General features: G+C 37.4%; 1 protein-coding gene across 15 annotated transcripts in view; it reads right to left on the bottom strand.

The window, feature by feature from the left end:
- Positions 1 to 4,587: 4,587 nt before the first annotated feature.
- Positions 4,588 to 23,783, bottom strand: part of MFSD8 (major facilitator superfamily domain containing 8) — a 127,362-nt gene continuing 108,166 nt past the window's right edge. For 14 of the 15 annotated variants that reach the window (XM_049097272.1, XM_049097270.1, XM_049097269.1 and 11 more), the window contains 4 exons: positions 23,379 to 23,513; positions 19,661 to 19,764; positions 19,325 to 19,572; positions 13,098 to 17,272 (listed from right to left, as the gene is read on the bottom strand). In XM_049097272.1, coding sequence (XP_048953229.1) covers positions 17,066 to 17,272; positions 19,325 to 19,572; positions 19,661 to 19,764; positions 23,379 to 23,513 — 694 coding nt within the window. In that variant the 3' untranslated portion in view covers positions 13,098 to 17,065. Of the gene's footprint in view, positions 6,332 to 13,097; positions 17,273 to 19,324; positions 19,573 to 19,660; positions 19,765 to 23,378; positions 23,514 to 23,783 lie in introns of those variants that run through there. The other variant, XM_025420575.3, reaches the window with a different exon arrangement.

Here is a 23,783-nt window from a genome sequence, read left to right as displayed (position 1 = left end):
GGTGTCTTTAGATCTAAAAGGAGTCTCTTAAAGGCAACATATAGATGAGTCTTATTTTTTTTTATCCATTTTGATACCCTGTGTCTTTTGATTGGGGCATTTTGTCCATTTACATTCAGAGTAACTATTGAAAGATACGAATTTAGTGCCATCATATTACCTGTAAAGTTCCTGTCCCTTTCTAGTCTTTGTCACTTTTAGTTTCTGTTTCCCACTCAAAGGGTCTCCTTAATATTTCTTGCAAGGCCGGTTTAGGATTCATAAATTCCTTTGGTTTTGTTTGTCCCTGGAAACTCTTTATCTCTCCTATTCTGAATGACAGCTTGCTGGATAAGGTATTCTTGGCTTCATTATCTTCCCATTAAGCATGCTGAATATATCATGCCAGTCCTTTCTGGCCTGCTAGGTCTCTAGACAGGTCTACTGCCAGCCTTAGATGTCTACCCTTGTAAGTTAAGGGCCCCCTGTCCCAGGCTGCTTTCCAGAATTTTCGCTATCTTTGAAATTTGCAAGCTTCACTATTATATGTTGAGATGTTAACTTATTTTTACTGATTTTGAGGGGGGTTCTCTGTGTCTCCTAGACTTGAATGCCTGTTTTCCTTCCCCAGATTTGGGGAGTTCTCAGCTATAATTTGTTCAAATAAGCCTGTCCCTTTCTCGCACTCATCTCTGGGATCCCTATCATCCAGATATTATTTCATTTTATGAAATAGAGTTCTCTAAGTCACCCTTCATGCTCCAGTAGTTTTCTTTCTTCTTTTCAGCTTCCTTATTTTCCATCATTCTATCTTCTATATGACTGTCTCGCTTGTCTGCCTCATTCATCCTCGTTTTTAAAGGCTCCATTGGGGACTCCATCTTGGTAATAACATTTTTAATTTTGGCTTGAATAGATTTTAGTTCTTTTATCTCTACAGTAAGGGATCCTCTAGTATCTTCTATGCTTTTTTAAAGCCCAGCTTGTATCTTTTTTTTTTTTTTCAGCTAGGATCTTTATAATTGTTGTTTTAAATTCTAGTTCAGGCATCTCACTTATTTTCATATTGATGAAATCCCTGGCAGTGAGTACTACCTCCTCTTCTTTCTTTTGGGTGAACTTCTCCAACTCATCATTTTGTCCAGAAAAGAAAGGATGAAAGAAAAAGAAAAATAACAACAAAATAATAACAAAAACTTCAGGAACTGTTTCTAGTATACGCTGTGTACGTCCTGCTGTTGTGTTTTGGCTGCTCTTTCCCACTGGTCCTTCCTCTATGAAGTTCCTCCTTGCTTGTAGTGGAGAGTGTTTGGACCTTTAAGTTGGTATGCTTTGATTTGTTTGTCAGGATAAGCCTATAAAATAAAAAAGAAGAAAACAAAAAAAGAGAAACCTGATCCAGGACAAGAGAAAAGAAGAAGGAACAAAAATCTAAGCAGACAGAAACTATAAGCCTTGTTTTAAAATATAAGAAAGAGGGGCAGCCCAGGTGGCTCAGTGGTTTAGTGCCGCCTTCAGCCCAGGGTGTGATCCTGGAGACCTGGGATCGAGTCCCATGTCAGGCTCCCTGCATGGAGCCTGCTTCTCCCTCTGCCTGTGTCTCTGCCTCTCTCTCTCTCTCTCTCTGTGTGTGTCTCATGCATAAGTAAATAAAGATTTAAAAATAAAATAAAATATAAGAAAGAAAAAGGGGAAAAAGTACAGAAAGAAGTAAATAGGGGAAAAAAAAAAAGCCTGATGTGAAAAATATGAGAAGGAAACAAACCAACAAATGAATAAAAAATTATAAACCTGATACAAAAAAAGAGAAAAAGAATATATAATATAATATAATATAATTAATATAATGAACAGAAAATAAGAAATGGAAAGATTAAAAATTTAAATACTTAAGAAAAGAGTAAAATTAGGGACACCGGGGTGGCTGAGTGGAGCATTTGCCTATGGCTCAGGGCATGATCCTGGAGTCCCAGGATCAAGTCCCACATTGGACTCCCTGTGGGGAGCCTGCTTCTCCCTCTGCCTTGTCTCTGCCTCTCTGTGTCTCTCATGAATAAATAAATAAAATCTTTTTTCAAAAAAACTAAAATTAAAAAAAAGCAAGTCTGGTCCTATTTCTACCAGAAGCTGAGTATTGGAGCATTCTTTATCAGTAGACTTAGTAGATGCGAGGGCCTTATGTTGGTCTTCTGAGAAAGGCCTCACAAGGCCTTTCTGCTAGGCTGCCTCACAAGCCGACTTGCCCTTGTAAAGATGCCCCTGCCACGTGCAGGGTGGTGAGGTTTAGTGTAGGGGACTTCAGTGTCCACTGGAGGCGCTGTGTTTCCCTCTGAAGTCAGACTGTGCTGGGAGGCGGTGGGGGAGTTAGAGGTGAGGGGATAATTTGGCATCACCCCACACTCTTGTCCCCGGGGAGGGGAACTCCTTTTCCAAAAGGAAAAGCAAGCAATCTGTGTACCAGGCTCTCATCACTTCCCTGCCTTTAACGGGTCTGCGCCCAGGCCATTGGCGTGCCTGGAGCCACGGATCTTCTGTATTTTATCTTCTGTATTTTCAGAAAATATCTTCTGTATTTTCAGCCCAGTGACTGAGATTCAAAACTCCCAAGTTTTAGAAGCCTGGTAAGATGCAGCCCACTTCTGTCCCCAGGAGGAGAGGCTCAGGGCATGCCCAGCACCATCCCGTTCCCAAAAAGCAGTGGCACAGTGCACACGCAGAGGCTAGAGTTTAACGCTCAGTTTATCAGCCATTTGTTCGCATCTCAGTCCCCTACTCCCATCTGTCCCAGAAGAGCCCAGAGCTCTTCTAAATCCCAGAAGATTTAGAGCTTAAATCTATTGTGGCAGATGACGAAAATTGGTGACCAGGTTATCTGCAGTCTGCTCCTGTCTGCTCTGCTCAGATCTGCTGCAGAAAAGCAGCTACTCTGCACACACAGAGGTTTAAGCCAATGTGGCTCCAGCAAAGGGTGGTGAAGAGGTTTTCTGGCCTCCGCACACACTGCTGACCCTGCTGTTGAGTGCCACTCAATGGCTCCCACCTGGCCTTCTGTCTTCGAGAAGCAAAATACCCTCTTCCCAATGTGGCCCAGGTGATCGCGCCATGGCTTATAATGCAATTCCAACATGCTGTGCTCTCTCCCACTTTCTTCTTCTCCTTGACCTTGCTCCACGAAAAGGCCTCCTCCCCTTTGCAGCTGCACCACTTTCCTCTGCCAGTTCAGGCTCCACACCTTGCTTCTGCCAGGTTCTTTCCCTCCAACGATGCAGATTGTTTCCTTAACACTCAGATCTTATTCCTAGTTGCTTGAAATAGTTAAATATTGATCCAGCTATGTTCCAAGGAGGAGGCAAATTCAAGGATCCTCTGCCATCTTTAACTCCCCACCCCCTAGTATTTCTTTATCCACAAGAAAGGTAGATAAAGGTCGTACACAAAAATGATTATCCCAAGTTTAGTTAACAGTAATAACATCACAAAGTTAAAATTTTTGTCTTTGAGAACTTTGTGGTGTGTATTTATTTAAAACCATTTTTTTGGATATACTTGATACCAATGTTACATTTGTTTCAGGTGTAGAGCGGTGGTGATTCAACTACTCTCTACACATTATGCTATGCTTGCCACAAGGGCAGCCATTTGTGATGAGAACTGTTAATATCTACTGTCTTAGCGACTTCCACATATACAGTATTGTTGTATATTTGAAAGTTGTGTATAGATATCATGCTGAAACATTACATCCCCAGGATTTATTTTTCTTGTAACTGGAAGTTTTTACTCTTTAACCACCTTCACCCATAGCCCCCATCCTCCTTCCCCACCCCAACCCCCAGGGCCCCTCATCCCCTGCCTCTGGTAATCATCAATTTGTTCTATTTCTGAGTTCAGTTTTTTCGATTCCACATATAAGTTAGCTCATACAGTATTTGTCTTTCTCTGACTTACTTCACTTAGCATTTTAATCTTTTATTTTAATCTTTTATTTTTTTAAAGATTTTGTTTATTTGACAGAGTGACAGAGAGTGCTTGCACAAGCAGCAGAGAGAGAGGGAGAAGCAGGCTCCCCACTGAGGAGGGAGGCTCCATCCCAGGATCCCAGGAACGTGGGATCATGACCTGAGCTGAAGGTAGACACTTAATCAACTGAGCCACCCAGGTGCCCCATATTTTAATCTTTTATTTACTCCTATTTTACCATATTTTCTGCCATTTATTTGTTAGTGAAACAGTAATTTGTTCTTTAGCATTTCTCAACTTCTAGAATCAATAGATTGCATCCCAATGGTATCATTTACTATGGATCTTCTGAATTTTCCAAAAGATCTAGAAACAGGATTAGATTTAGGTTTGGTTGGGGTGGGTGTTAGAGGAAAAGGGGGGAGGACAAGAATAGTTCTTAACTGGTACTGTTTTTACTACTGGGAATGTATAATAACTTGTTGCCTCTTTTTTGTGATACTAAAATTGATTAGTGACGGGGATCCCTGGGTGGTGCAGCGGTTTGGCGCCTGCCTTTGGCCCAGGGCGCGATCCTGGAGACCCGGGATCGAATCCCACGTCGGGCTTCCGGTGCATGGAGCCTGCTTCTCCCTCCTCCTGTGTCTCTGCCTCTTTCTCTCTCTCTATGTCTATCATGAATAAATAAATAAATCTTTAAAAAATAAATAAATAAAATTGATTAGTGGATTCAGGACCTGTGCATTATAGTTCCCTATGACTTTTCCACTCTTAATAATGATCATTACCTAGATTCATGATTTCATTAGGTTTTACAAAGTGATGACATTTCTAATTCTATCACTCTTTCTGAATTTTATGTTATTATCAGGTTAACCAGGAATAAAGAAGATACAGAAAAGTCTGGCTTAATGCTTATTTTTTTCCTTTATTTTCTAGTTTTCAGAATAAAAAGAGTTTGTGCTCTAGAAACAACCAAAAGTAACTAATAAGGTTTTTGTTTTTGGTATATTTGTGAACTCATAGGTATTCTTTAAATTAATTTTTATTGTGGTGAAACAGCATTTCTTATAGTTTCTGCTTTATAATAATAGGTATTAATGTCTTATTAATTACACAAATATTAATAACATTTTTGTGATTGTAACACTAAGCATAATAAGGTATCCTTTGTTGCCTTTTGATACTTTTTGCTTGAATTTCCACCTTGTGAGATCAAGATGTTGATCTCTGCTTTCTTCTAATGTCTTTGGTCTAGAATATCTATACTTAGCATTTTACTTTTTTTAAAGATTTTATTTATTTATTCATGAGAGACACAGAGAGAGAGAGACAATCAGAGACACAGGCAGAGGGAGAAGCAGGCTTCATGCAGGGAGCCCAACATGGGACTCGATCCCGGGTCTCCAGGATCATGCCCTGGGCTGAAGCCGGCGCTAAACTGCTGAGCCACCCGGGGTTGCCCTACATTTTACTTTTAATCTTTCTGTGCTTGTTTGAGGAATGTCTCTTGTACACATCTTAGTGTTGGATTTGTCAGCAAAAAGATGAAAATCTTTTTTTCTTGTAAAAGATGAGTTCATCCTATTTTCACTTATTGATATGATTGATTTGTTTGCTGTTGTTTTATATCTATTTTTATATGTCTTCTATATATGTGTGTAATTTTTCATTTTGTGGTTTCTTTTATAAGCTCTTCCATTGTTGTATGTCTGGTATTTAGGGAACTATTCTACTGGTTACCTCTATTTTTACTGGTACCTCTACTACCTTTCCATAATATCCTTGATTTCCTTAATTTTACATACTGCCTATATTAGTTCTCTAACACAAGCAATATTAAAATTATCTCACAAGTTCTTCTCTCTTCTCTCCCTCTAACATTTAAAGTAATATCCTGGGCAACCCTGGTGGCACAGCGGTTTAGCACCGCCTGCAGCCCAAGGCGTGATCCTGGAGACCCTGGATCGAGTCCCACATTGGGCTTTCTGCATGGAGCCTGCTTGTCCCTTTGGCTGTGTCTCTGCCTCTCTCTCTCTCTCTCTGAATAAATAAATAAAATTTAAAAAATAAAGTAATATCCTTCCATTTCCAATAAATAACAATACAGCTAACAGCAAGCTTATTCTACTCCATTCATCCACAGTTTCTGGATAATTTTACTATACCTACATCATCAGAACCTATAACCATTATGTATAATTCTGTCACCTTTATTTCCATCATTTAGTTTTAGTTCTAGAGATAATATATAAAATGCTCATCACCATTCCTTACGCTGAATTGTCTCTTGTCATCTCGGTTGTTTGAAATTTGTTCACAGCTCATGAAAACAATATTCCTTGGGTTCTTCGTGATAGTTTATGGACGTTATACTTGAAGGTCAGCTTGACTAAAAAAAAAAAAAATAGATGAATCACACTGCCTTTCTTTAAGTATCTTAAATGTGTTAATCCACTGACTTCTGGCATAAAGTATCATCACAAAGTCTGATTGCAATCTGATTTCCTTTCTTTCTACGTGACTTAGCCATTTTGACTTGTACCCACTTTTTTTTAATCCAGTACTTTTTAAAATTTATCTTATTTTATTTAAATTTGACTAACAGGGCAGCCCTGGTGGTGCAGCGGTTTAGTGCCGCCTGCAGCCCGGGGCGTGATCCTGAAGACCCGGGATCAAGTCCCACGTCGGGCTCTCTGTATGGTGCCTGCTTCTCCTTCTGCCTGTGTCTCTGCCTCTCTCTCTGTCTCTATGAATAAATAAATAAAATCTTAAAAAATAAAATAAAATAAAATTGACTAACATATAATGTACTATTAGTTTCAGAGGTAGTGTTCAGTGATTCATCAGTTGTATATGACACCCAATACCCATTACATCACATACCCTCCTTAATGCCCATCACCTAGTTATGTCATCCCCCATCCCCATCCCCTCCAGCAACCATTTAAAAAGCTTTTGCACAGCAAAGGAAACAGTTGACAAAATCAAAGATAACCTACAGAATGGAAGAAGATATTTGTAAATGTTTTATCAGATAAAGGGCTAGTATCCAAAATCAATAAAGAACTTCAAACTCAATACCTAAAGAACAAAATAATCCAGACACAAAATGGGCAGAAGACATGAACAGACATTTCTCCAAAGAAGGCATTCAAATGGCCAACAAACATGAAAAAATGCTCAACATCACTCAGCATCAGGGAAATACAAATCAAAATCACAATGAGATACCACCTCACACCAGTCAGAATGGCTAAAGTGAACAACACAGGAAATGACAAATGTTGGCAAGGATGCAGAGAAAAGGCAACCCTCTTACATTGCTGGTGGGAATATAAACTGGTGCAGCCACTCTGGAAAAGTCTGGAGATTCCTCAATAAGTTGAAAATAGAGCTACCCTATGACCCAGCAATTGCACTACTGAGGATTTAGCCCAAAGATACAAATGTAGTGATCTGAAGGGCACCTGCATCTCAATGTTTATAGTAGCAATGTCCACAATAGCCAAACTATGGAAAGAGCCCAGATGTCCGACAGATGAATGGATAAAGAAGTGGTATGTATTTACAACAGAGCTATCAAAAAGAATGAAATCTTGGCATTTACAACAATGTGGATGGACCTAGAGGGTATTATGCTAAGCAAAACAATCCAATATTTTTAATGGAATATTTGACAGTAGACCATTCTGAGTCAATTTCTCAGGTACTTGGTATGCCATTTTCATATGTATGTTTGAGTTTTATTTTAGCAAATTTTTCTTATAGTTTGTAGAATTTGTTCTGTTCCATTGCTTTGGTTTTCTTTAGACTTCTATATATGTCATCTGTGCTTAGTTTTTATACCCATTACTTGCTCCAGAATCACTTTTTTAAAGATTTTATTTATTTATTCATGAGAGACAGAGAGAGAGAGAGAGAGAGAGAGAGTCAGAGATACAGGCAGAGGGAGGGAGAAGCAGGCTCCACGCAGGGAGCCCAATATGGGACTCGATCCTGGATCTCCAGGATCACACCCTGGACTGAAGGCTGCACTAAACCACTGAGCCACCAGGGCTGCCCCCAGAATCATTTTTATCTCTATTTCTGTTATTTTTTTATTTAAAAAAATTTTTTTTAAAGATTTTATGTATTTATTCATGAGAGATAGACACAGAGAGAGAGGCAAGGGAGAAGCAGGCTCCATGCAGGGAGCCCCATGCAAGACTCGATCCCAGGACCCTGGGATCACACCCTGAGCTGAAGGCAGAAGCTCAACCACTGAGCCACCCAGGCATCCCTATTTCTGTTATTTTAATTTTCATTTTTCTTTTATTTCCCTTATGAAATTATCTATAGCATCTTCTTTATTCTTGTGTTTTTTCTAATTTGGCCTTCATGTTGAGATCATTTTTTAAATTTCTTATGCTTTCCTGAATAAGAAACATTTTCATATCTTCCTATTCTCTTATTTCTCAATTTCACTAAAGAATTGCCTCATTTCTAATTATGATTTATGTCTTTGTTTTCAAGTTTCCATTATTTCATAATTTCTTTCTGCTCATTTTATGATATTCAGTTTTACTGTGTTTTATGGGCCTATATCTTGCATGCTTCTCTTGTCTGTAAGAATATCATTTAATTCAACTGTACTATTTTCTTGTTTCCTCCTCAGTATTTATCCTGTTAAATGGCACTTGTATTTCCAGCTGTTCGCATCAGAATCCTAGAAGTCATTCTTAACACCTTCTTTTGCCTTATTAATCAACTAATCCTGTCACCTCTACTTCTAAAATATATTTTATATGCTGTGCTTTCAAATCCCAGTTCCACTGCCACGTCCCTAGTCTGAGTCGCCAGCATTACTCATTTAAACCACTGCTTGTCTCCAAACATCTGCTATTGCCTCCTGTATCAGAGTTTTTAGGTGCAAACATTTGAATCTAATCTAGTTAGGTCAAGCAGAGAATATGCTTATTAAAGGTTATTTGTACATAGAACCTCTAGAATGGACAGAGATTCAAGCTTTGCAGTTAGGACCAATGCCTGAATCTCTGAATGTAGGAGCTGCCCCAGAAAAGACACCTGCCACACCTGCTTGGCACAGATCCCACAGCCATGCTGACAAAGCTAAGGAACTAGGTTCCAGAAGCTCTGCCAGTGCTGTCTCCAAAATTTGACAGCTGACTTTGCTCCATCACCAAAGTCCATTTTTCTCATGTTGCCCACTTCCTCTTTTTGCCCAATTCCTTATGACATCTCACAGGAGTCAGAAACACATGCTCATGCCTTAGCTGCAAGGGTAGATGAGAGTCTGGGGTTCTATGTGAGAGGCTCAGTGTGAGAAATTCTCCAAATGTATAAGAGTTGTCAGGAAATGAAGAGTGGCCACAAACAGGATAAATGTCCTCTACATCCCATTCCAGCACATACTTCACAGTTCAGCCAAATCATTCTAAAATACAAAGCTGATTTTTATTAAGTTTAAATTAATTGTGGAAATTTAAATATGCATTAGTACACATGTAAGTGTATAAGGAACCTCCATGTATCTTTCACCCAACTTCAACAAATATTTTGCCAATCTTGTTTCATCTATTCTGATGCTCTTTCCCCATTAGAGTATTTTAAAACAAATCCCAAACATCATTTAACTTCTATCTGCAGTATCTATCTTTAACAGATAAGAGCCTCTTTGAGGCATAACCATTATACTACCTCACATCTCAGAATTAGCAATAATTCCTTAATATCATCTAATATTGAGTTTGGTTTCAAATTTCTCCAAATGTCTCAAATGGATCCTTTTACATTTGTTTTATTTGAAACAGGATCCAAAAAAAGATCTTTAAGTTTCTTCTCATCTCTTTGATCTCTTTACTTATTTTTTTAAAAATATTTTGTTTATTTGTTTATTCATGTGAGACACAAGAGAGAGAAGCAGAGACATAGGCAAAGGGAGAAGCAGGCTCCCTGCAGGAAGCCTGATGCGGAACTCGATCCCAGGACCCCAGGATCACAACCTGAGCCAAAAGCAGACATTCAACCACTGAGCCACCCAGGCATCCTGTTTTGTTGTTGTTGTTGTTGTTGTTTTTAATAAAGAAACTGGATCTACAAAATATATTGCCTTCTGGGTTTAGGTGTACTACCCGGAGGTAGTATTTAATTTGCAGATTCTCTGAATTTCCTATAAACTGGTAGCTTATACCTATAGGCTTGACTATATTCTGGTGGTGCTATGTATTTCCTCATAGAAAAATCATCAAATCATGAGATAAAATTTACCCAGTTTCAATGATGTTAAGAATAATCAGTGGGTTCGGGTGTTGTCAGCCCATTAGTCCTTCAGAAAGTTCTTTATTAAGGCTCACCTAGTTTTATTTTCATTTTTTTTAAAGATTTTATTTATTCGTGATAGAGAGAGAGGCAGAGACACAGGCAGAGGGAGAAGTAGGCTCCATGCAGGGAGTCCGATGTGGGACTCGATCCCGGGACTCGAATCTGGGACTCCAGGATCACACCCTGGGCCAAAGGCAGGTGCTGAACCGCTGAGCCACCCAGGGACCCCCTCCCCTAGTTGTTTTAGCCTTCATTGATGATTGTTACCCCTATTACTTCACTAGAAGTTGCTAAATGGAGATCCTTATATTATTCACTTTGTATATATTAGCTTGGATTCTTTCTTTTTAAGATTTATTTCTTATGAGGCAAAAGTCACCAGAGGTAGGAGGTTGAGCTGGGTCACATGATTCAGGAGAGGTAGTAGAATCAAGCCTCTCAGACTTTTTACCCTTCCTCCCTTCACAGAAACCCTACCTGACACCTCTAGGTGGAATGAGACCCTGGCTCCCTTAGGCTCCTGTTACAGAACTGTGCATACTTTCTCTGTGGTGCTTCCAATATTATTAAAATTGCACATGTATGTATCTTCCCACTAGACTGTGAGCTCCTAGAAAATACAGATCCAGGCCTTAAATAAAACACACAGGATTTAACTAAAAAAAAAAACCAACAGATTTATTTCTTAGAGAGTGTGGTGAATAGTGAGAGGGGCAAAGGGAGAAGGAGAGAGAATCCTCAGATTCCATGCTGAGCCTGTCATGGGGCTTGATCTCACAACCCTAAGATCATGACCTGAGCCAAAATCAGGAGTTGGATGCTCAACCAACTGAGCCATCCAGGTGCTCCTAACTTGGATTTTTCTATGGGAAATAACTTTCCCTCAGCAAGTTTAGATATGTGAAAAGCAGAATAAATGCTTGAGTCTTTATTTTCTGGTTTTCAGAATAAAGATTTAAAGCCCTAGCAACCTAGTGAACCACAGGTGACTAATAGGGCTTTTTTTTTTTTTTTTAAAGATTTTATTTATTTACTTGACAGAGAGAAAGGGGTGGGGGGAGAAAGCATGAGCAGAGGGAGAGGGAGAAGCAGACTCCCCGCTGAGTAAGGAGTCAGGCTCGATCCCAGGACCCAGAGATCATGTCCTGAGCTGAAGGCAGATGCTTAACTGACTCAGCCACCCAGGCATTCCTATTTATTTTAGAGAGAAAGAGAGCAAGCGTTGGGGAAGGGCACAGGGAGAGACCTCAAGCAGACTCCCTGTTGAGCTCAGAGCCCAATGGAGGGCTCAATCTCATGACCCTGAAATCATGACCTGAGTGAAACCAAGAGTTGGTCACTCAACTGAGATACCAGGAGCCCATTTCTTATTTTTAATATCATTTTTAACTCATAGATTTTCACATATTTGTTGTGTTTAAATCAGCTACAGATACTCTTTTCAATCCTTTAACTGCCCTATTTTGGGCCAGTAGTAGTCTCTTTATTTGACTCCTGTGTCCTTTTGGCAAGACTTGTGTAGTCTTTGAGAACACTCTTGCTTTCTGGCACAAGATGTCTTAACTTCATTTTACCCCGCACCTGGAATCAGACATTTCTACGAGCACAAGTTTCTTTTTTAGAGACCACATTACCTTAAATGTCTTCCCATTTCTCTTAAATCCAAAATACCTAATATGGTATCATGCTTCCTGACATTGGTATGTCACAAATGCGTTATACTCCTAAATGGAAAATTGACCAATTCAGAGCTGAGTTGATTGGTGGAGCCTATGTTGTCTGAAGAAGCTGGGGACAAGCAACTTCATCTATTTTCCACAGTGGTGCATGTAATATTTTCTACGATTGCAATGATGAGAAAACAGGAGGTGACGGTATAGTAATAAACATCTGTTTGTCAGCTCAACAGACCTTCCTTTGATGGAAACTCCTCCATTCAGTTTTAAATCTTTTTAGTCCATGTAATTAAGACAAGCCTGACCAGGTTCTTCCCCTCCTGTCTCTTCCACATACAAATTGCATTCCCAGAATGGACGCAGGATCCAGGCCTGGGTTAGTAGAGGATTCCATTCCCTGCCCATCTGGGCAGTTCAGGGATAGGTATATATGCTAAAGTTGGCTAGTTGGAGCCTCTTCTGATATTTCTGCCTGAGCTAATTTTCTCTGGAATTGTGACTTACAAAGATGTTGCAAGATTGGAGCTGACAGTGCCCAACCTGCCACAGAATGGAAAGTACCTGAAAATAAAGTCAAGCATGTAGAACTAAAGAAAAAAGAGTCTTGAAGACATTCTTTAGACTCCTAACTCCAACCATCCGTAAAGTTAGAATACCTCTTACCACTGGAGACCTACCGCCCGAGGTCTACAAGACCTTGAATTGCCCCTCTATATCCTCAACTAATAAGACTTTTTCTCAGTCACTGTACTCTAACCACCTTAGATCTATTTGTGGTTCCATGAAAGCCCCAATATCTTACCACCTCCAGGGCTTTGCACCTGCCATGCCTTTGGCCTGAAATGCACCAGTCCAAACCTTTCTCTCCACCAGGCCTCAGTTAACCATTATATCCTCAGCAAAACAGTCCCTGACATTCCTGTTCAGCTCAGACCCTCTGTTAATCATCCCCATAGTTTCCTATACATCTCTCTCGTCGCCCTTCCCTTAAACATAATCATTTGTGCAACCACTTCACTAATTAATGTCTAATGTTCCTGTCAATATGTAAGTCCCATGAGGGGAGGTGCTCTGTGATTTTGACATGGTGATTGGTACATAGTAGGTATCTCTTGAATATGTATTGAAAGTATGAGTAAATACTTTTAAGGCTTATGGTACATATACATAATAATTTTATTAGAAAATGTACATTCGCAATGTTAAAATACATTAAATTACAAATAAATTTGCAGTAGTCGAAAAAGGTACCGAAAAATATCCTCTCACAATAAGTTAATCTCAAGAATTTGAGCAGATGCAGATAAACAGTGTATACTTTTTAGAGACCAAACAAATATTATATACAGATTTCACTTTATGCAAGATAACTTGAAGAGTTTAAATGTAGGCCAGCTTAGCAAGGTAACATGGAGATGCTTTTTGAAGTTATAAATCCCTTCAAATATAAAAATCACTTTAAGTTTTGGTTTTCAAAAACTTATTTTTTCTGAAATACAAACTATTTTCAGCAGCTTTTCATACCTATCATCTTTTCCAATTTATAATCCACTTGACCCACTCAAGACCTCAACTAGTGATTTTTTCCTGAAACTTTATCCCCCTGCCTTTTCCTCAACCCTATGTCATTTCCTTGTCGTCTTCTGCGGCAAGATGTGTGGTGGTATAATCCAGAAAAGAAAGCACTCTTAATAAAAAGAAAGATGTTAGTCATTTTTGTAAAATCATAGTTTAGCTGAATTTTATTCGATATTATAAATCTTTGGAAGTTGGGCAACTTCTCTATGTCATATTCTTGGATGGAAACAGTCTGTTACGCTAAGATAACAGCCTCAATTAGTGGACTTCATATTATATTTTCCTAATATTTCTACTAACAGGAGTCACCAGTACATGTAATTTACACTAAAATAAGCAATTAACTGCTCTTGCAACTTTCTGGCCTACTTCCCCCACTCTAACAAATTTAGTGGTTTAGAGTGTGGAGTCTAAAGACAGATATTTATTAGACAAATGTCTTAATTTCTCTGTGCCTGTTCTTTTATCTGTAAAATGGGAATCATAACAGTAACTTTGCTTCATAGGACTGCTGTGAAAACTAAACTCTGTATTACATATTGCCTGCAATATGGGAAGAATTCTATAAATATTAGTTTCATCATCACCATTATTTTCTATTGTACACACTATCTAAACCAAGGGTGTTTCTTTTTAGGATTAGAAGTGACCCAAAAAATGTAAGACTGAGGAAAGAGCTGCAGAACATCAAAGAAGAGAGATCCCAGGTCTTGACCAAATAGCCAGAAACCCCTGGCTATGGCTCTGATAAGTCTAACCAAAGCAGAGTCTTTCTATGGGAGATGAAGATGAGTAAAAACAATCTCTAAAATTTAATCAAGATTTCTGTCAGATTAAGCTTTCTATTAGAGCTGAAGTTTGATTTATGAGTATGGCAAATTTCAATAACAAAAAACCAAATAGTCTGATTTTAAAATGGGCAGAGGAGGAGCACCTGGCTGGCTCAGTCCATAGAGCATTAGATTCTTGATCTTGGCGTCATGAGTTCAAGTGCCACACTGAGTGTAGAGCTTACTTAAAAAAAAAAAAAAAAAAAAAAAAAAAGATTAAAAAAAATGGGCAGAGGATCTGAAAAGACATTTTTCCAAAGGACATACATATGGTCATCAGATACATGAAAGGATGTTCCAGATCAACTAATCCTCAAGGAAATGCAAATGAAAACCACAATGAGATGTCACTTAACACCAGTGACAATGGCTAATATGAAGAATATAAGAAATAGCAAGTACTGATGAGGAAGTGAAGAAAAGGGGGCCGGCCCTTGTGCACTGTTCCAAAGGAGGAGGCAGGATTTCAAAGAGACATCTGCACTCCCATGTTCATTGCAGCATTATTCACAAAGCCAAAACATGGAAACCACCTAGATGTCCATCAACAGAGGAATAGATAAGGAAGATGTGCGTATGTAGTGAAATATTATTCAGCCATGAGAAAGGAGATCCTTCCATTTGTGGCAACATGGATGGACCTTGAGGTCATTATGCTAAGTGAAATAAGACAGAAAGACAGGGACATATACTATATGATATCACTTATATGTGAAATCTAAACGAGCTGAGCTATTAGAGGCAGAGAGTTGGATGATGGTTGATAGGGATTGGGGGTGGAGGAAATGGGGAGATGTTGGTCAGAGAACTTCCTGTTATAAGTGAGTTCTGGGGATTTACTGTACAACATGGTGATCACAATTAATAATAGTGTATTATATAATTTAAAGTTGCTAAGAGAGTAGATCTTAAATGTTCTCACCAAAAAAAAAAAAAAAAATGATAATTCTGTGATAGGATATAGGTATTAGCTAATGCTATGGTGGTAATCTTTTTGCTATATGTAAGTTCATCAAATCAATGCATTGTATACCTTAAACTTACACAATGTTATATATCAATTATATCTCAATAAAGCTGGAAAAACAAAAGGTACAGGGAGAAGATATCTATCTACAAGCCAAGGAGACCTCAAAAGAAACCAGCCCTGATGACAACCTTGGTCTTAGACTTCTAGCCTCCAGAACTGTGAGAAATAAATTTCTGTTGGTCAAGCCAAAAAGAAAAAAAAAAAGAAAAAAGAAAGAAAAAAGAAAGAAAGAAAGAGTATAGCAAACATAGTATAAAGTGCAGATTATAGTGTTTACGTATTTACTTTAAGATTTGAAAACAGAACTTAGAATAGGAAACATTTGGAAAAATATTTAGAAATATTTTTGTATTTTTTGGTAATACTGATCATCAGTATACATAATTCTATACTAGTTCCTCTTATCAGTATTCAACTTACATAGAGGTAGAAATGTATACATAGTGTGATTTAGCCAACTTCAAGTAAACTCAGTACGCTGTTACAGTAAAGCAATTTTACCACAAATATTTATTAGCCTAACTAGATTAGATTAGGGCTGTCATGGCCCATGCAAATTTAAAATTCTACAGTTCTGAATAGCTACGGAGACATAGTTTGAAAACAAACTGTATGTCTTCCTTGTCACTACCAAAAGATGGGAAAAGTAAATAATTAAAGTGATAGTTTTTCTCCAGAATTTAAGGGAGTTGAAAATGTCAATAATTTGAATAAATAGTAACACACTTGACTTACATTTTGAAAGTGAATAATTAGTACTTGAAAGAAAAATGTAATTAGTCCTATTAAAGGTAGTGTAATTCATCTGGATCTCTTAATCCTCTTTAGTGCTCAAATATTAGCATTATTTGTGCTTACCCATTAACTTAGGGGTTACTTAGTGAGATCGTGAACTAAAATAGGACAAAAGGTGTAGTATTAAAAATAATGACTTATAGAATGTCAGGGAGAATGGCAGGCCCTGGTAAATAGAAAATTTAAGAGTCACGACTTTTATTTCATAGGAAAACTGAAAATAGAAGCTGCATTTTTTTTTAATAAATAAAAAGTAGGTATCTTCAAACATAGGTACTTCTATTTAGGTAATTTCTATAATTTAATTCTTTTGTTATAGTTAATTCATACAGAACTCTCCTTATGGTTTCACTGCATATTTTCTCATTATTTTCATGACACCTCTGCAGTCTAAGAGTACAACTTCATATTTATAAATCATTGTCCATTCACTCATGAGTTCATGCAACGCCAAAAGAGACGCGATAATAGAATATCTTTTTGAAATAAGGAAATTGTGAACCAGTGTTTTTATATTAGGTCACTGTTCACAATTACACACAGAATTGTCTGTATTATTCAATATATGTTTTTGTAATTAAAAATATACAATATTTGCAGCCTGACTTTTGGAAACTGACTCATAATAATGATCTAGCAGAGCCTTGGAAGAGGAAGTCCCATACAACAAGTACTTTCCATCATAGTGTTAGGTTACTTTTTTTTTTTTTTTTAAGACCTTATTCATTCATTCATGAGACACACAGAGAGAGAGAGGCAGAGACAAAGGTAGAGGGAGAAGCAGGCTCCATGCAGGAAGCCCGATGTGGGACTTGATTCCGGGACTCCGGGATCATGCCCTGAGCCAAAGGCAGACGCCCAACCACTGAACCACCCAGGCATCCTGTGTCAGGTTACTCTTGAATCCTTCCATGCCTTACAGAAAAAGCAACAAGCCTTCTGTAAACCACACCCAGGAGTATGATGGTAAGCATCACTATTCCACACACAAGGCTGAATGCCCATCGTGGGCCCCAGGAAGTGTACACTTGGCTGATGAACACAGGTCCAAGAATCCGTGCTGCACTTCCAGAAGCTGTTAACCAGCCCATGTACACACCCTGTGGCAGGGAGGGGAGAGGGAGAAGCAGATTGATATTCAGGTTTAGTTAGTTTAAAAATAAGGATGATACAAAAATTAATAATAATAAGGATGATACTACTATTACCAAACTATGATAAACTCACAAGAATCACTTTTTCCATCTTTTTTCCTTTTAAATTAAATATAAAATGCCTCTCTATAAATACAGCAACTAACAAACAGTAAACTTACTTGATTAGTCAGTTTAAGAAAAATAAAGTAGTATAAAGAGACAAGCAGTGTCACCTGAAGCCCTGGAAACAATATAATTTTTTTTTTTTTTTACAATATAATTTTTTAATTATCCTTATGGCTAACATTTATTTTGTACTTACTATCTGCCAAACACTCTGCTAGGTGCTTTACATATATTGTTTCCAACATTCACAAATTTCTACAATTGCTATTATCCCCATTTAACAAATGTGGAAGCTGAAGCTCAGAAAATTCAAATAACTTGTCCAAGCATGTTTGGCTGACTCCATTATATCACTTTTCATTATACCACAAGGTTGTTCTTCCAACTACTGTACCCCCCAAACTATAACCCTACAATCTACCCAAGAATGTATAGTGCAGCAATACTTTTAATATCCTCAAATTGAAAATAACTTAACGGTCCATCAATGGTAGATTAAGTAACTAAATTATGGTATATTTAATGAATGGACTGCTAATCCGTTGCTTAAAAGAACAAGATCTTATATGGAGTAAGATCTTATAATGAGAACATCTCTATGCACTAACATGGAAAGAATACTATGGCTATTAAGTAAAAAAATTCAAGATGCAAAAAAATTGATATACATAAGATATATTCTGTGTTATCTTTTTCTAAAAAGGCATGAGTGTACATATGCTTGAACAGGTATAGAAAAATGTCTTGTGGGATCCCTGGGTGGCGCAGCTGTTTAGCGCCTGCCTTTGGCCCAGGGCGTGATCCTGGAGACCCGGGATTGAATCCCATGTCAGGCTCCTGGTGCATGGAGCCTGCTTCTCCCTCTGCCTGTCTCTCTCTCTGTGTGACTATCATAAAAAAAATTAAAAGAAAAAAGCTTTAAAAAAAAAAAAAAGAAAAATGTCTTGAGAGACACTTGGGTGGCTCAGCGGTTGAGTGTCTGCCTTTGGCTCAGAGTATAATCCTGGAGTCCCAGGATCAAGTCCCATGTTGGGCTCCCTGCAGGGAGCTTGCTTCTCCCTCTGCCTATGTCTCTGCCTCTCTGTGTCTCTCATGAATAAATAAATAAAAATCTTTAAAAAAAAGAAAAAAAATGTCCAGAAGTATACAAATGGACAAGGGTCAGCTTTAGTGTGTTGAGGCTAAGGGAAGCCTTCATTTTCTACTGTACACATTTCAAACTATTTGAATTTTGTTACAACTATCTTTTGTAATCTGCTTTTATAATATGCTTTTATTTTTTATTTTAAAAATTTGAAAAAACAATTTTATAGGTTAAAAAACTCAGAAGTGTTTATTATAGCTTAAAAACACAATATTAAACATTTTCTTTTCTCTGCCTTATTTCAATAGAAACATTAATTTTTGCCCTGAAAATGTAAAACCACTGGTGTAATTTTTAAAGAAGAAATTAATATTTTCATTTTGTGACCATTTAAACAACTTCTACTAAAAACAAGAGTCAGAAATAAAACTTGAGGGTCACCTGAGTGGCTCAGTCAGTTAAGTGTCTGGCTCTTGGTTTTGGATTCAGGTCATGATCTGAGGGCAGTGAAACTGAGCCCCGCATCAGGCTCTGCACTCAGCAAAGAGTCTGCCTGAGATTCTTTTTTATTTTTTTTATTTTTTGCCTGAGATTCTTTCTCTCTCTCCCTGCCTCTTCCCTCACTCTCACACTTATTCTCTGTCTCTCCAAAATAAAATCAAATCTTTTTTTTAAAAAAAGTGCTAAATATGATAAAAATCTGCTAAGTCAGCTTGTATAAAAATAGAGAATGGTAGCAAAAAATGTGAATGCTTACAACTATATTTCATTTAATTGCAATAGCAGTATCAGAGTAATTGACTCACCTGAGGTTTTGGTCCCAAAATTTTTGAATATAATGTATAGGACATAACATTACAGGATGGATAGCCTATTCCAATGAGCACAGCTGATGTGAGGAACTGGGCCAGGTGGATCATGGGGGTGTAGAAGCACCAAGCTTGTCCAATTGGGCAACCAGTTGGTCCTTCATTGTGATCTTCTTTTGGAGACTTCCAAAGAGTAATAATAATTTCCCCAAATGTGGTATTAGGAATTGAAGTATTATGCAGATCTATAAAAATAAAATTAGTACAGTACATTACTTGCTAATTTTAGATGAATAACAGGGGTTAACATTATAGAAACATGTATGGCTATACCTTCCCACTGTATCTTGGGAAAGTGATTTCCCCAAGGTAACAAGATAAAGAAGCCAACCCATACAACGATGAATCCTCCCAGTAGAATAGCACGCTCGCCAATCCTGTTAAAGAACAGAAACTCTGTAATTTAAAAATAAAACAGTATTACATAGTTTCATTACTTTAATATTTTAAAAACTATGATACAGTATCTTGATGCTTTTAGTCATATACCAGTTAATATGAATGTTAAATATAAATTTCTACTAAATAGAACCAGCGGATTTCAGATCTGGAATAGAAAATGTATAAGATGAGCCCGGAAGGGCAGCCTGGATAGCTTAGTCAGTTAAGCATCTGTCTTCGGCTCAGGTCATGATTTCAGGGTCCTGGGATCAAACCCCAGGTAGTCTCCCTGCTTCTCCCTCTGGCCTTCTTCCCACACCTGCTCTCTTTCTCTCAAATAAATAAATTAAAAAAAAAAAGATGAGCCTGGATACTTTTTTTCATACTAGAGAATATAGAAGCTATCAGTCTACCAGGCACTTCTAATATCTACATAAAGGTACTCTGAGCCAATCTGAAAATGCTGGCCAAAAACACAACAGTGTGAACACAAAAAATAATAGTAATGACAGTGGGTTAAAACATATAAAAATGTTATAATATATGAATTCATATTTTATTAAAATACTCTTGGGATCCCTGAGTGGCTCAGCAGTTTAGTGCCTGCCTTCGGCCCAGGGTGTGATCCTGGAGACTTGGGATCGAGTCCCATGTCGAGCTCCCTGCGTGGAGCCTGCTTCTCCCTCTGCCTGTGTCTCTGCCTCTCTCTCTGTGTGTCTCTCTCATGAATAAATAAATAAAATCTTAAAAAAAAAAAGAACTCTTGGTTACTTTTAGAGAATGTTAGGATGCCAACTCATTATTTTAAAAAATCAGTTAATTAAAGGAAATAGTCTTCTTGTCATTCCTATACAAACTGTACCTCAAGATAAACAAATAGTTGGTGATGAGAAGATTCTAAAGAAAATATTCCAAAAAATTAAATAAAGACACAACGGAATTAAAACCCAGCACTGTACAATAATCTATTAAATTAATGAATCTAGGAATGATCAAGTCATTAACAGTGTAAAATGAGATAAACAAAATGTAACATTTCTCCTGATATAAGCACATAATACCACATATAAAGTATATTCTTGCCAAAAAATTGAACTCAAATTTTATCAAGCTTCTAGATCTAAGTTCCAATTTTTGAGAAATATAATAAACACAGGAAAATGTTAAAAAAACAAAAACAAAACCGGGGCAGCCAGGGTGGCTCAGCGGTTTAACGCCGCCTTCAGTTCAGGGCGTGATCCTGGAGACCCAGGATCCAGTCCCATGTCAGGCTCCCTGCATAGAGCCTGCTTCTCCCTCTGCCTGTCTCTCTGCCTGTCTCTCTCTCTGTGTCTCATGAATGAATAAATAAAATCTTAAAAAATAAAAATTAAAAAAAAATTAAAAACCCACCACAGGAATTCAATTAGCAAGATCCAAAATGTGAGAAACTATAAAGTATACATACATCCTAGTTTCTTTAATTTATAAGGAAAAAAAAGGAATACAGAAAGCCTATAGATTAAAAAAGACTTAAGGAACTTAGTCAAGTAAGTTGTGAAACAAAACAGTATGAAACAAAACAAATCTTAAAAACTATTGAAACAGTACAGGAAATTAGAATACTGCCTGGATATTTGATGATAGTGAGAAATCACTTAATTTTTAAATTTATTTTTGTTATTTATTTAAAGATTTATTTAATTGAGAGAGAAAGAGAGCACTATGTGTGTATGCACTGGGGGGAGAGACGGAGAGAAACTCAAGCAGGCTCCCAGCCAGAGCCAAAGCCAGGCAAGTCTCCATCTCACAACTCTGAGATCATGACCTGAACTGAAATCAAGAGTCAATGCTTAACTGACTGAGCCACCCAGGTGCCCCATGGTTAATTTTTTTAGATGTGATGACGTTGTCATCATTAACTTTGAGATACATACTGAAATATTTATGGAAGATATGAAATGATATCAGGGATTGGCTTCCAAATAATCCAGGGATAGAGGATAGGGATAGGGAGTGTGGAGTAGGTAGTGGTATAGATCAATCACAATTATCCAAGGATTAGTAATTGCTAAGGTTGGGTAATGCATATTAGAAATTCAGGACATGATGCTCTCTAAACCTTTGTATATGTTAGAAATTTTCCATAATAAAAAGTGAAATATACAAACAAGACCAAAGACTTTCCAAAACAAAATAAAATCACTTCACATCACCCTCAGAATACCTATCAGGTTTCACATCTTTCTAACCTGATGTTCTCCCATTTGCCATTTCTTTCATTCTGCTCTGGCCAAACTTGCCTTCCTGCTTCTTTCTAACACTGCCACTCTCTTCCAACCCTGCCCTTGCTACTATTTATTCTCTTCCTCTCTCCATTCTTCTTCATAGCACTTACCACTACCTGACATCATATTTTTGTTTATTGGTTTTTCCCACCGAATAGAATACAGGCTCTTTGAAGGTATGGAGTTGGATAATCTATAAGAATGCTTATCAGCAGGACTGTTCTTTTTCTGTAGGAAGATGTAATGCATTTTCTATTATTTAATTTAGAATATAAATCTATGTCTATGTTTGTGTCTTTATCGTGGACCCTCTACTTGGCTCTATAAGCATAGGAATCTTCATAGTATCTCCCATCGAACCTCACCCTGCACACTGACTCAAGATTTGTTAATTGATTTTACAACTTTAAAAGTTCTGAAGTATTATTAAAGCATTTTAGGAATATTAAATTGTTAGAATTGCTTAAATTCATCAACTAATGTCCCATCTCAGACTATATGAATGAACTTAATTTTATACATGTACTTTCCCCAAAGCGTGTTCTTTACAGCTGTAGTTTTACAAAACGCTTCTTTAAAGCAATGTTCTTGGGGTGCCTGGGTGGCTCAGTCTAGTAAGTGTCTGCCTTTGGCTCAGACAGGATCCCAGGATCCTGGAATATAGACCCGCATCTGGCTCCCTGCTCAGTGGTAAGTCTCCCTTCTCCCTCTCCCCCTGCTCGTGTTCGCTCTCTCTCTCTCTCTCTCTCTCTCTTTCTGTCAAATAAATGGGTAAAATCTTTTTTAAAAAATAAAAAATGTTCTGTGGTCAAGTTACAAGTAACTTTGAGAAATGCTACATAATAGCTTTGTCATTATGGTGACATCATATATATGTACTGAAGATGTGGAAGTTTTAGAGTACAGAAGTTTGGTTATTTTAATCAGAATTTTCCAGACTTAACCATTAAATCTTTTCTGTTGCATATATATATTACCATACAGCAGATAAAGTTTTCTAAAATACACTTTTAAAAATACTTTAAATAAAACAGAATATACAAAAGATATATTAGAAGACAATTAATTCACTTTGTAAAATATCTTGTTTTACCAAAGAATATGCCATATGGTATAGAAATATCATGTTTCCTTAATAAACCTTAAATCTGTTTGCAAAACATTCAAGGACTGAAAGTAATACATAAGAAGAGAAAAACTTTAAATATTTTTACTAACACACTTGTTTATGTTAGCTCTATTTCATGTTTCACTTTAAAAAAGACATTTTTAAATGTCTTTTAAAAGTCTGTCATTTTTAAAGGTCTATTTTAAAATTCACTGAAACAAAATACATAACTTACTTCTTGGAAAGTAATTTAATCCCCATGAAAATAATAAGCGCCTCAACTCCAAGAGCAGCAAGTATTATTCCATCATATAATACAGCTTGTTCTCTAGTCCAGGCATACATATCCATTGTTAATGGAGTAACAATCCTAAGAAAAACAAATTATTCTTATTTTATTGAAATTATAGTCATGATAAATGTGAAATAGAAGCTTTAATAATGATACTGACACATTAAAGAATTTGCATCCCTTAATGACACCAGCTCTACATAAAAACAAAAAAACAAAAAAACACATTTTAAGCACATTTTGGGGATCCCTGGGTGGCTCAGTGGTTTAGCACCTGCCTTTGGCCCAGGGCACGATCCTGGACTCCCGGGATCGAGTCCCACGTTGGGCTCCCGGCATGGAGCCTGC

Source organism: Canis lupus, chromosome 19 (genome assembly GCF_003254725.2).
Source record: "Canis lupus dingo isolate Sandy chromosome 19, ASM325472v2, whole genome shotgun sequence".
Classification (NCBI taxonomy): domain Eukaryota; kingdom Metazoa; phylum Chordata; class Mammalia; order Carnivora; family Canidae; genus Canis; species Canis lupus.
Note: the sequence above shows the minus strand (reverse complement) of the source record. Positions and strands in the feature narration are given on the sequence as shown.